This window comes from Plecotus auritus (assembly GCF_963455305.1).
Source record: "Plecotus auritus genome assembly, chromosome: 4".
Lineage (NCBI taxonomy): Eukaryota > Metazoa > Chordata > Mammalia > Chiroptera > Vespertilionidae > Plecotus > Plecotus auritus.
In genome coordinates, this window is record NC_137775.1 from 71,396,145 (window position 1) to 71,410,114 (window position 13,970).

Consider the following 13,970-nt stretch of genomic DNA (forward strand, 5'->3'; position numbering starts at 1 on the left):
TAGTCAACACTTTGTTCTGTTTATTCCAAGAATGCAGTATTGTCCTAGAGATGGTTACATGGAAGGGACTTTTCTCAGCTATAGAGCTTACTAGCCAAAGAGTTTTATGGGTATATGAGTTGTATTATCCTGTATAGATTCTCTGGCATGTGTAAGGCCTAAAGTCTGAAGGAGAAATGCTTTCAGGAGTCCAGGAGGCAGTTTGTTTGTCAGTGGCAAAATGCCTAACTTAGCCGTTGTGTGGTAAAGCTTATGGGTAGAGAGCTATCAGGAAACTTGACTTAAACAAGTTTGATTCATGCACCCTAAATTAACTTAGATTTCTTCAAGGACCATCCACAAAGTACAAATAGATTGTATTCCAGCTCATCAGCATTTAATTTTTTTCTGATTATAATTTGAGATCTGCCACAGAACTAAAGTTGTATATTGGCTAAGGGAAATAGTGCTACTACATGGTTTGTAAAGAAAAACCAATCGCTCAAAGTTATTTTCCCCCAAATTTTGATGCCCTTTGCAATCATGCAATAACTATAGCAATTAAAGAGCTAAAAAATATCCAGGGTTGTCATGTTACAACATTTCTTCATCAATATGTTTTGAAAATACCATGTTATATGTTGGAATAGTATACTAAGCAGAGAAAGAAGTATCAGCTTAAAGAAACTGCTACCAGTTGCCATAGAGAATATATTAAAAAAAGGAAGTTTTTCTAATGCTCTAAGTGACACAGTATGACTAGATTTCTTTTCAGTGCTTGAGATTATATAACTTTGGCTGGTTGCACTGAAGCTTAATTTTTGATCTAGGTTTTCATTATATTTTGTCCCTGATGCCAGTAGGTTAATTCCCACCTCCTTGTCTTTGTGTACTACCCTAACAACTTACTGCTTTTAGGCCAAATACAACACACACACAATATGCTCTTCTGTTTTTGACTAACTGAAGAATGGGGCGGGGTAGCTATCCCTTTAAAAGTACTTTCAAGAGCCCTAGCCGGTTTGGCTCAGAGGTTGCAGGGTCAGCCCGAGGACTGAAGGGTTCTGGGTTCAATTCCAGTCAAGGGCATGTACCTCAGTTGCAGGCTGTATCCCTGGCCTGGGCACATGTGGGAGACAGACCAATCAATGTGTCTGTCTCTCCCCCTCCCTTTCACTCTGTCTGAATGGAAAAAAATATCCTCAGGTGAGAATTAACAACAAAAAGGTACTAAAGAACTTAAAAGTGAAGATTGCTGAATTTATTCTCTTTGAATTAATAGTCCTTATCTTTTTGCCCTAAAAACTTAGGATATAATAAAGTATTCATCCCATGTCAGGTTGCTACAATTGAGCCACATCAGTACTAACTATTACATTCTTTATCATCATTTAGTATCCTATACAAATACTACTGAAATATTTCTAAAAAAAGACCTGTATTTTTTACTCTATTCAGGGTAAAACCAGACCTTGTTTACCAATGCAGTAAATAAAAACAATTAAATCTCATTTATGATACCTCATGTACGTTACTGAGCAACAACATTCATTTACGTAAATGAAATGATTAAATTATGAGTTGCCATGTTCTAGGAGGCTCCCGCAGTTTTAGGAATATCAGCTAAGAATATTATGTTTTATGTAAGCATCACAACAGCACAAATATGTTGGAGCAATTTATAATGTAGTATATCCAATTATGTCAGCAGGCTATGAATCATCTCCAATTATCAAGATGCATAAGTGCATTTTATGTGACACTCAGACATCATTAATTTTGTGCTTTGCATAAACTGCTCAAATGACATGATTTCAGTAATTTCTAGCATCGATATTGCAGCATCAATATAAATTCAATGTAAATTGGAAAATGAAGATCTTCATCTTTATATCTGTGAAAAGGCATTTACTAAACACAGGCACACATTGAACCTACACTTGCTATTGGAAAAAAGAATCTGGAATGTACCTGAGAGAACCTAAATAATAAGAATCAAGACACAAGGCAAGTAAATCCCAGAGAAAGCCTAGCTAACCAGCCAAAGCATCCCCACAGGCTCTCTTACAGCTGTCATGAAGTAAAACATTTATAATTGTTTTAAATATTAAAGAACGAACATTCCCACCTCCCAGCAAACTGAATTGACCAAGTTCAGGTCTTACCAAAAGTTACCCACATATGTTGCCATTTATAACATGATTCCTCACTTGTCTGGAAAATTTCTGTTTAGAGTATATTTAAAGTAATTAGAGCTTTAAAATTTTTTTTCTATAATTAATATAGTATAGGTGTTAATTAAAAATTAAAAATATTTCACTTCTCATTTAATTTAGAAAAGAACCTCCACGTAGCTGCACAGAGTAATGTGTTTAAGTAATTATATATAAATTTTAAATTCAAGTAATTAAAAGTATTTTTTTAAAAAATCTTAGAAACTTACCTCAAAGTCAAGGTCTGAATATCGTGATTTTCTTCTCTGTTAGATATTTTTTTAAAAGAAGAAAAACCAATAAAGTTGTATTTAGTCATTGAAATGAAAAAAAATTACTTTCAATAAAATAATCCTGCTTTATCAGTATTGCCGTCTCATAAAAATAATATGAAAATGTTTATGATTTCAAACTATTTTATACACATTATATAAAATGTAACATTATGTGTAATATAAAAGAATATAAAAATATTTCTCATCTTGACCTCTTAACTCTAATTTTTTAGAAAGGTGAAATTTTTCTTTGAAAAGCCACACAAAAATTTCAATATTGAAGGAGATTTTAGGTCTAGTACAGTAAAACTACTTTGGAGACATAAAGGATTAAAAGCAGTGAAGGAAAAATCATCTAGACATCTTAAGACCTCATACCAACTAAACTCCAAAGTTCTATATGAATCTCACCAACAAATGTCTTGGTTTTTTTTTTTTACTCCTCCACTAGAGGGAGGAAGTCCTTCTAATTGTTGGTCCTCCCTTAGGATGTCAAGTTTTTAATCCTAATTTAGTAAAACAAATAAATAGTCCACACCCCAGCAAAACATTGATATAAATAGCTCACAGAGCTACTCTACGGCTCCAGCTCTGTTAAGCAGTTCCTATAATAGAGATAAATATGCATAAATAAAATAAAGTAATTAGGCAGCAGGCCTGATAAAAATCAGTAAACATAATTAAAATGAAATTAATGTGATATTTTATTAGCATAGGGAAGGGTATTCTTAGCATCTGCTCCAAGAAGTCGCTGGACTCATAAGATGACTGTGTATAAAAGGAGATGGCCAATAATAATAGAAAGGGTCCTCCAAATTTTCATAGTACAAAGCATGTTTCCAATAGAGGGTGTTTTTGTGGGGGAGGGAGTCTTTATTTTTGGAGGGAATGGGATGAAACAGGAAAAATTAAATAATCAAAACAAGTAATATTCAGGCAGTTGTAAAAAATATTTAAACCTTTGGACAAACTTTTGTTTTATTTTTTCCTCTTCTCCTCTCCCAATATATACAGTCTTAAGTACAGAGACTTAACAAGGAATCACATCCAAGTGAGGTGGGAGACTCTTGTAACTATTAACATTAGTAGAGACAGGAAGGCACTCGTAGTTTTTTGAGAAACCTGCCTAACCTTCTGCCACTAGCGTTAAAATGGTCACAGTAAAACCAGACCCTCCCTATGTAACCAACTCCCCAAAGCTTGTTACAGTAGACAGAAGGTAATATACTAAAACAATAATTTTGTTGTTAAAAAAAAAAGTTGAAAAGTTCTGAAATAATTTGATTTTGGTGAAGCTGGATTGAGAAGTCTGTTTTCATGTACCGTCAAATTAAATGGAAACTCAGCACATTAATGTCCCTTTGCTCCTTGTCCCCAGCATTAGCCTAGCCTAGCCTGGTGACATCCTGGAAGGAGGAAAGTGAGTGGGCAGGCATTTAACCTAGACCTCCTTTGTCATCTCCCTGCCACTGTTGTTATCTAACTGCACTATGCTAGACTAAATGTCAGTGTTCCCATTTGGCTCTTGGATGCTTTGCCTTCTTGGCACTGTGATTCAGCAGGACATTTTTTTGTAAGTATACATTAAGCAAAATTATTTCCTAATATAGCAGATCCAAGTAGGGAAACACTTAGTTTTAAGCAATTATTATAGAACATTAGCCATGAGCTTTGTGTTCTATTTGAAAATTGAACAGTGAAATCTCATGAAAAAGGTTCAGCTAGCTAGAGAGTAAAAGGCCCTTCTGCTGTACACATTGAGGAATTCTCTGTTGCCTCTTTGTTTCTGAGTGCAAAGCTGTGTTGCTAAAGGCTCCATGTCTTATGAACAAGAACAAAAGATGGGGACCTAGAAAAACACCAGAGAATTCTACTTCCTAGAGCAGATGTCAACTATGTCAATGTGAAATATGGAAAATAAAATGGATATAATCCTACAAATAGATTACCCTGTCTTCCATTTACATTTACTAAAATTAAATTCTAACATAAAGGTATGTAACAGAACAGGCAGCCTTGAGGGATTAACTAAGAAACAAATAAAGCAGATTTCTATCAAAAGAGCCTAAAGATGGGAAATAAAGCAGTGAAGACTTAAAAATGAGAGAGTGGCTCTAACTGGTTTGGCTCAGTGGATGGAGCGTCAACCTGCGGACTCAAGGGTCCCAGGTTCGATTCCAGTCAAGGACATGTACCTTGGTTGCAGGCACATACCCAGTAGGGAGTGTGCAGGAGGCAGATGATTGATGTTTCTCTCTCATCAATGTTTCTAACTCTCTATCCCTCTTCCTTCCTCTCTGTAAAAAATCAATAAAATACATTTTTTAAATAATGAGTGGGGAAAATGTGGCAAATTTTCACAGCCCAAGAGAGGTAAAAATTTGTGAAATATTCATATCCCCACAATACTGACCAAGTATTTCAACCTTTTATAGCTTATAAAGTGTTTTCACATATGAACATGCTAACTGTCCTGTGAGATGGTTGGGAAAGTATTATTTACTATCCCCATTTTATGAATGAGAGAACTGAGGACTAGAGAAGTTAAAATAACTTGTCCGCTTCACCTGGATAGTGAGCAAAAGAGTTGGGATTCACACTCAGGTCTTGTAACTCCAAACCTTGCGTTTTCTCCACGCTCTCACTCACTGCTCAGTGGTACAAGTGATAATATTTTGTATCAAATATGCCTGTTATATTTTGCAGATTGATACTAGATCTCATCAAGAATAACATTAGAGGACCCTGTTAATCCAAGACTGACAGCAGTGGACAGAGATGCTCTCTAAGCATAAAGCAAGGTAACCAGATTAACTTTTACTTGTCAATTATTTTTTAAAGGAAAAACATAGCAATATGATACTTTAAAGAGAAAATCTGATGGCAATATACACATTAGTGCTGAGTAAAAGAACTTAACCATTCTAATATAGGATAGTTTATGAGCAATGATACCCTAACAAAGAGCAGCTGACTTCTTCACCTCCTATTGCAAAATCTAATTTACTTTAAAGAAATATCTGGCACTGGAAGATTGGTGGTGTGATGAGAAAATCGGAATGTTCAATTTGTTCAGTTTCAGTCTGGTCAATTTTCAAGGTCAGTTTTCTGTCCTCATCTCATTGGACTTTCAGAAGATTTGGAAAGTGAATCATTTCCTCATTAAAACACTCAACATTGGTCAGCTTTTCCTTTTTTTCCCCTCCCTCTTATTTGCTGTGGATCCCTCTCAAATCTCCTTTGCTGGCTGTTTCTCATTTCCCCGCCTTCGTATTGTGGAGTTCTCTCCCGGAAAATAGAATCCATTCCATGATTTTAAATACCATCATTTCAATTTCAAACACTCTCTTTCTTCCTGTTTTTTTTTTTTTTCCCCTCATCACGGAAAAAGTTGGATATCTAATTGGTCAAGTTAGAAACTGAGGAATCACCTTTTTTTTCCTTCTGTCCCTCATCTTGCATGTCAAATCCATCATCAAGTGCCATCTGTTCTACCTTCAAAATACTTCTTGGTCCACCCACTCCCTCCATCTCTACTTGTATCGCTTTTATGGATTACTTCAGTAGACTCCTAACTATCCTCCAGCTTTCTGTTCCAGTTCCTTTTCTCCAACCACAGGATCCTAATTCTTCCTCTTCCAATCCATCAAAGGGGTCAATGGATAGAGAAATGATAAAGACAATCCTCATTTGCTTCCATTGTTTTAGAAGGCCCTGCACAATCTGCTCTTTTTCCTATTCCAACTTCATCTTAAGGAGCTCACCCCCTGCTACAAAGGTCTTCTAATCCTATGAGAATATTCCAAGCTCTCTTAACTCAGTACGTCTGCACTTGCTTTTTTTTTTTTTTTAATCTGAAACGCTTTATACTTCAGAAGGCTCCCCAGACCACCTTAGATAAAGAAGTCTCTCCTTCACATTCCACAATTATTTCTCAGAAGACTACATAGTTTTAGATGATTTATTTGTTAAAGGTTAATTATCTCTACCACACGGGCAGGATCCCCATCTGTTTTGATCACTTTTATATCCTCAACATCTAGCAGAGGGCCTGGCACAAAAGCACAGATTCACAAAATTATTGATAAATGATTGAGGCGGCGCACTGTGGCAGGTGAACAAATCCAAAAGAATGAGACTTGTTTGGGTGTTTTTTGTTGTTTTTTTTCCCTCAGGAATACTCTGAGAGAATTTGGAGAAGTAGGTGGATGACAAAAAACCATTATGAATAGATCAATTGACAGCCAAGAGAATCAAGACAATTTTTAGGAAACCAGGCTTATCACTAATAGAAGAGAAAAAAATGCAGGCTGGTACAAGGCTACTCTGAGCAATATTTGGTGAGTATATGCATAGAGGCATCGCTCCATATGTAGTTCTTGTAGAATCAAAGGGAATACTTCATTGTTTGTATCACCGCAAATTAAGCTGGACAGGACACTAGAATATTCAGTGAGGAATATATTCCACTGACTAATAAATGCAATGTGACTGCTATTAAAGATTCTCTTACAAAGTTTTTCACTCAGAGAGAAAGCTTTAATAATCTGTTTATAATATCTGTGAATATAAAACCTGATAAAAATGACTTTTATTTAAGCTAATTTTGTTTGTGTTCCAGCACAGAAGATAAAATTCCCTAATTCAGTAGTAAAACCAAAACACTAAAGAAGGCTAAGGCTTCTTTTCTCCACAGCCATATGAGAAAAGAATTTACAAAAGGAAAAACTTGCTTTGGCAAATGTCAGTTCTGATGGTTTCTATTCATGACAGTCTCCTACTTCTCAAGTGAGGCCATAACATTTTGTCTAATATCCTGAATATCGATTTAGAACAGCATTCAAGCCTCTTCACAGACATTCCAAGTGTAATGGTAGTAAAATAATAACACAACCTCCCATCTGAAGCACTCCTTACAATTTTCAAAGGGTTTGCACATACATTATCTAATTTGATCCTCACACCAGCCATATGGAGGCACCTGTGATGTGACATTATATCTAAAATGTTTTATCTCTGAAAACCATTATGCTGAGAACCCTACAGTTCATGTCTAGAGGAAAATGGGGATACAAAAATTTAGCTTAAGAATGGTGGCCCTTTTCACCTACTTAAATTGCGAGAGATTATTTGACATGTTTTCAAATATATAGCTAAGTTTATATATAAATGGACAAAACTGGAGCTTTGTTTTTGATAAAAATCATTTTGTAATCTAGCTACCTCTGATTAGCTATTAAGGATTTCTTTATTAATAATAGAACTTAAGGCAAGATTTGTCACAGGAATAGCAGAAGCCACTTAATGTGTTTCATAAGAATTTGAGCGATAAGGAGATGAGTAGGCATATAAGGGACCATGAGGTAACCTAGATATTAGCAAGAGAAGCCACTGTGCCCAGCCAGGCTGGATAGACAAAAGGGAGATGGCACAGTGACCTGAGCCCAGGGACCGGGTAGAAACACTCTGGAACTGTAGCTAAAGAGACACAGGTGCTGCCAAAAGCAGAGAGAGCAGGGAGAAATATCCTGGGATTCTCTCTTCTCCCCCACCTTCAATCTCTCTCTTGTCTTTCCTATCGGTAGTCTTCTCACTGGCCAGAACTCAAAGACTCAGAAGCCTGTATCAACTCTGAGTGATACAGGAGAAAAGGATGAAGAATAGATCATGTGCCAAACAGCTCAGGACATGCAGGCAAATTGGGAAGACATCTGGATGAGGACATGTTTACTATCTAGATCTAACAGCTACAAGCTGTTGAAAAAATGTATCAGTGTTCCAATGATTCAAAACAACTACTGACCTATCTTAACACTGATAATACCTATATTTTTTTTTAAAAATAAACAGAACCACACTATAAGGTTTAAACTATATTTCATAGTCTTCAGTGGTTTGAGAACTATGATACCTCTTTTCTTCCCACTTTTCCATAGCAACGAGTCTTTTTGCTTTATGTTCATACTACACACTCAACACATTTTGTTAATTAATTGAAGGTGAATAATTTAAGGGCTGGTAATAATTTCATTTTTCTTAACCTTAAGCAAAGCAATTAGAGCCATTGTGAGAAATTCTACCATATTAATATTGTAATTATTCCATAATTGTGGAAACTAAATCTAAATTGTTCAGAATTGTTTAACAAGTCCTTTCTGGGAATGGATACAGTTTGGAAGATAGAAGATAAGAAAAAACAAGGTAATACCAGGCAGGGAGACAATATTTTTCATGCCAAGAAACTTCATGCACATATAATATTTTCTACACTTAATAATTAGGGGTTAGCTGAGCAAACTCCCCGGGAGGCTGGCGTCTTTTCTGCTGGCACTGCCTTCGGGATTGGGGAGCCTCCCTCTTTTTATGTTGCCTCCTGCTTATTTGAATAAATACTTTCACCCACTCACCCATTCTTTGGCTTTCCTCTTTTCTCCTCTCTAATACTGCATTCTGTGCTACATTTGGTAGCTTTTACCCTGCTCTTTCTCTCATCACTTCCCACCTGGGTAATTTGTGAGCACCCACTCCTCTAGAGGAAACATCCTGAATTAATAACATCTTTTTAGTACAGCCTTGAAAATATGACCATCCCTGTGGCTGCAGTCTCCTTTCTCACTCAGAGGGGGACAAGACTCAAATTGTTCTATGGCCTAGGCCTCATGTCATCCACATACCTACCTACTTTCATCTTCACATTGTCTCCTAAGACTTGTCTCCTCCCTGGCTATTTATTATTAACCCCCACTTTCCACGCAGGTACTCTAGTTATATTTCTGATTTTTCTCTGTTGTCAGAATATAATCTTCCCCCCTGGTTGGTCCTACAGATACAGGCTAGCAGAGTTGACAACTATTGACAATGCATCTCTCTGCTCATTAAGAAAGCCATACCACTGACTTTATTATCATGGATCACAGTCCTGTCTCCAAAATCTGAAGTTATATACACCTACACTTGATCCACTCCATGTCTTTATCCACTCTAAGAGCAAGTGTCAATCAGGGTTAAGTGAACTTTATAGTTACTCTCAGGCTGTCTCTTTAGAAAGTTGTAAAATTGATCAGGACAGAATGATTCTATTCCAGGGTTTGCTATACACTTTCTCTGTAACCTTGAACAAATGACTTTAAGGATTATAACAACTTATCCATTGCACGGAAGTGTTGTGAAGATTAATTCATGTTTTTAAGGTGATTTGAGGCTCTGCTAATGAAAGATGCTATATAAATGCTAATTTTTATTATCTATTCCCACATCTATATATTTTCTTTCAGCTAACTGTCTCCTAAAATGGTTACTATAAGCAATTCCTAACTATTAGACTAACTATGAAACTCTTCTAAAGAATGAAAATGAGGTATTGACTTTTCATTCTGAATCCTGAATTTTCGTCCTTCTCAAGATACAAACCTTGTGATCTCCAAGTCATTTAAATGCAGATCTTTTGGCTGAATCACAGCTGTACTTAATAATAAGGATATGGAGACTTAGAAAAATTACAAACTGAACCGTCTATTGTTCAAGTATACACAACCTGTACAACATCAAACACAGAAAGATTTTTAGGCTTTTAAATGTAAAGTATTTTTATAACAAGTAAAATATTCAATGTAATTCCATCCTTACCCTTTTAGCACATCTAAAGAGCCATTCTAAACAGAAGACTACATATGGTCATGATTTTTCCAGTAGTGCATCTGAATTATGCTTATTTATGATGTTAGGTTATTATATCAAGTTAGCCTAGAGAAACAGCTGCTATTCTGCTAATTCAGAGTGAGGGAATGCTTCTGTTAGAGGCTGCTCCAGCCAGGCACTCTGCAGTGAACTTGGCCTCAGTGCCCTATGCCTTTGGTTCTGAAGGATGATTCTCCTCAGAAATCCCATTCCATTTAAGATTGATCTAGAATTTAGGAGTTTATTTGAAATCCTGTATACATTCTCATTTTGGTCTAAAATTTCCTTGATTCAGTTTGGAAAAACCTCAAAATAATACCACTCACCAAGTTACTCTGGTCTTTCGGGATCTCTCTTTGTTTCAACCTAGAAGACATGACTTTGTGGGGTGAAGGAAGAGATAGTTGCCTCTGGGCACTTTGGAACACCAGAACATATGATTGTCAGCACACTTCTGAGGGAAAGGGTAGGTAACGAATTATAATGTCTTATGAAATAACCTCAGATTTAAAAAGTGAGTAATACATATAAAAGAGTGCATACATATATCACATTGTATACTGAACACATGTAAATATATCAGCAGTGACTTTACAACAAAACTTTAAGAAAAAGGATAAAAAAGTCACACATAAAACAGAAGACATATTCCTTAGATCTTACTTGATTAACTATAATACAATATGAATGATTTTGATCATTGTTGACTATTGTCTACTTACTTTATGGGTAGAAAAGAAACTGAGAGGAGCTTGCTTTTTTACAAAGGCCATGTTGTTACCCCTGAGTCCTGACTCTTAGCCTGTTCAATTTATATCCCTCCTGAGAGGTCACAATTAAAGACCAAAAATTTTAGTGGTCATTATTCTGTAAGAGTGAAAAGCAAAACATTTACTCTGAGATACACTGATCTAACACAGTAATAGTTTATAATCAGTGTAATGGTAGTCACAGTCCAATTTTGTTATTTTTAACAGCTGCCCTCACACAGAAAATCCAGAATTGGTTTAAGTTTGTAGTGCTATCCAGAAACTTCTTTAACCACCAAAAGACCTTTAGTACCTGAGAAATGTCAGGAGGGTCTTCTGGGGTTTTTCCTTATAAGTGCTCTACTTGGTTTATGAAGAATTATGACTTCTAGGTATCTTTTTTAATATAGAGGGTTCCTTTTTAAAAACAAGATCTTGAGAAAGAGGATTCTGATGCACTACTGGAAAAAAACATACATTCAGACTATTCTAATCCAAACATGCCAAAAATTCTTATGGATACATAACTGCAAAAGGTAATGTGACTCTAATCTCTCTGTCCAGGATCACATCGATCTTTATGTTTCAAGGGCCAAGAAAAAGTTTATTCTATTGCTTACCTCTAAAGAACTCATTGATATAGTCGATCCAGTTTCACTTCTCGATAGTCCTGCATTATCATCCAACTCGGTGGCCATGAAATTCTTCACTGCTGTGCGGGGCTCAAAGGGTAAATTCTGCATATGTTCCTGGGGTGCGAGATGCTGATCTAAGTTCATATTGAACTGGTCCATAACAGGGGGATTCATGTTGAACTCAGGATTTACTTTGTAGTGCAATAGCCTTTCATGTGGCAGGGTTTCCATACCAATATTCATTTTGCTTTCCTCTTTCATTGATGGCTGGGTATTTACAGAACTTCTGGGCATCACAATGTAGTCACTTTCCATCATTCTTTCTTGAGGATGGACTATATCCATATCAGCCCCTCTCAAATTATCATCTGTACACAAGTACACAGTTCTCCGCAATTCACTGTTCTCTTTTTTCAAACATTGATTGCCCAGCTCATTCATACTCATGGGCATGTGCAGACCCGTGGGTTGCTGGATAATGACTTTAGAAATGACATTTCCAGGCAATGTTGAATAGCTTAGCTCTTCGGGGTTTGTTCCCTTTTCTTCTTCATCATCATTTAAAGAAATCCTGGAGAGTGTCCCTGTTATTGTTGCTGCTCGGCAAGGACCAATATCCTTATGAAGAACTGTGAATTCAAATATGAAAGTTATGCATGTCTACTTTTCTTTATTGTATCCTGTCCTCTTTCTACTAAACTATTTCCTTAATAAAATGAAAAGCTAATATTTTAAAAATTACATATCTACTGTTTGTACATGGTCCATATTACTTAATCACGCTTTATTGATTTTGATACACTCGCATAGATCTCAGGTAGCCTATGGCTAAAGCATATCTCAAAGTTGATTAATGGACTTTCAAAAATCTCAGTCCATTAACAACTCTGCTGCATAGGGTTTTATAACATTATGGATATATTTCACATAAATATGGCTATTTTTGTAAAGGCTTTTAAAGTTGTAATCATTAAAACACTTCTTTAAAGAGGTAGTAATCAATAAGAATTCATCCTACAGCATCAGAAATCCCTGCAACAATTATTCATGTTGAAAGTTAACGAGCATTGTGGTCAAGGTAGATGCAGGATTCAAAAGTATTTATCATCTTCAGTTCCATGTAGGAAAAGGAATTCTTTTTACAAGATCAATCCATATGCTAGAATGCCCTTCAGGGGGTACTAAAATTGCTGAGTTTAAGCAAGGAAACAAACTGTCTGAGCTTCCATTTCATTTTAAACCTGAAAAATAACAACCTAGAAAAAAATTAAAAATGCATGATAACTTACAGTAAGAGAGGGAAGAAAATGAATACATAAAGCAAACCAAATACTCAATGAAAAAGTTCAGAATTATTTATTAAACTATATTTTCATGTTTCCTGCCTCTACAAAAAGAAAGCCATATTTTATGCACAATAGAGGCGGAATGACTCAAAGCACGCTTAGTTGTGAAAAACTTTAGTCCTGAGGTATAAAAGAATGAAAGTCTGAAGAAATATTCTTGGTAATTTGGATCTTGAAAGCACACAGAACAGCATCGTGTGCGAGTTGACTCAATGTGTACACCTAATGCTGCCCTATCTACAAAGCAGAGCATCGTCACTGAAAATGTCATTTGGCAGAGAAACTGTAAAGTACTTGGCTTATTGTCTCTGCTTGAGAGGTTTCAGGTCTATTGTTATCAAATAGCATGATAATCATTGTGCACTAAAGCAGAGGTTGAAAAATAGATTAGGAATGTGCTTCTCTATTACAAAGAAAAGAAGCCTTCAAAATTATTTCAAAACATGCATCATTCATGTAATGTCTTTTATCTTTAAAGATACTGTATTTAATTATTACATTAGGTCTCTTTATTTTAGACACAAAAAATCATGTGACATCTACATGTTTTTTATTAAACCCACAATTTGGTTGTGACTTTTGTATTAGAATAATTTAATTTAAAAGAATTATTTCCAAACCTCTTAAAATAATAGACTGGTAATAAATTGTGGTTGCCAGAAACAATTTACATGAAAATACTAAAGGGCAAAGTACATTAAATTAATAGGCTTAATGATATTTTAAATAAAATACTTTTAAAAGTCTTCTTATTCATGGAAGAATACTTTTTAACCCTTAAATGTATATAAAATTTAATCTAAAATTTATAGCAGTAAAATTTAAAGGCTAATTATAAGAACCTATCATGTTGCATTAAGAACATACAAATGCTATACTTTTATGAATATATTATAAAGGAAATCTTAGTACTGAATATTGATTTTATAATATGCATTTGTATAAGATCCATTTATTTAGTTTTATATAACTAATATGATTTATAGTTATAGTCAGCACATTTTTATTAAATGGCATAGCCATCTTTATTGAAAATGTATGTATCTTACATATTTGGGGAAAGACAACTCTTCTCATAAAGTAGTGTCTACTCTAT

General features: G+C 35.3%; 1 protein-coding gene across 5 annotated transcripts in view; it reads right to left on the reverse strand.

The window, feature by feature from the left end:
• The window catches only part of ADGRB3 (adhesion G protein-coupled receptor B3), a 724,811-nt gene that overhangs the window by 21,603 nt on the left and 689,238 nt on the right, over positions 1 to 13,970 (reverse strand). For 4 of the 5 annotated variants that reach the window (XM_080665754.1, XM_080665751.1, XM_080665755.1 and 1 more), the window contains 2 exons: positions 11,514 to 12,157; positions 2,423 to 2,458 (listed from right to left, as the gene is read on the reverse strand). In XM_080665754.1, coding sequence (XP_080521880.1) covers positions 2,423 to 2,458; positions 11,514 to 12,157 — 680 coding nt within the window. The remainder of the gene's footprint in view (positions 1 to 2,422; positions 2,459 to 11,513; positions 12,158 to 13,970) is intronic. The other variant, XM_080665753.1, reaches the window with a different exon arrangement.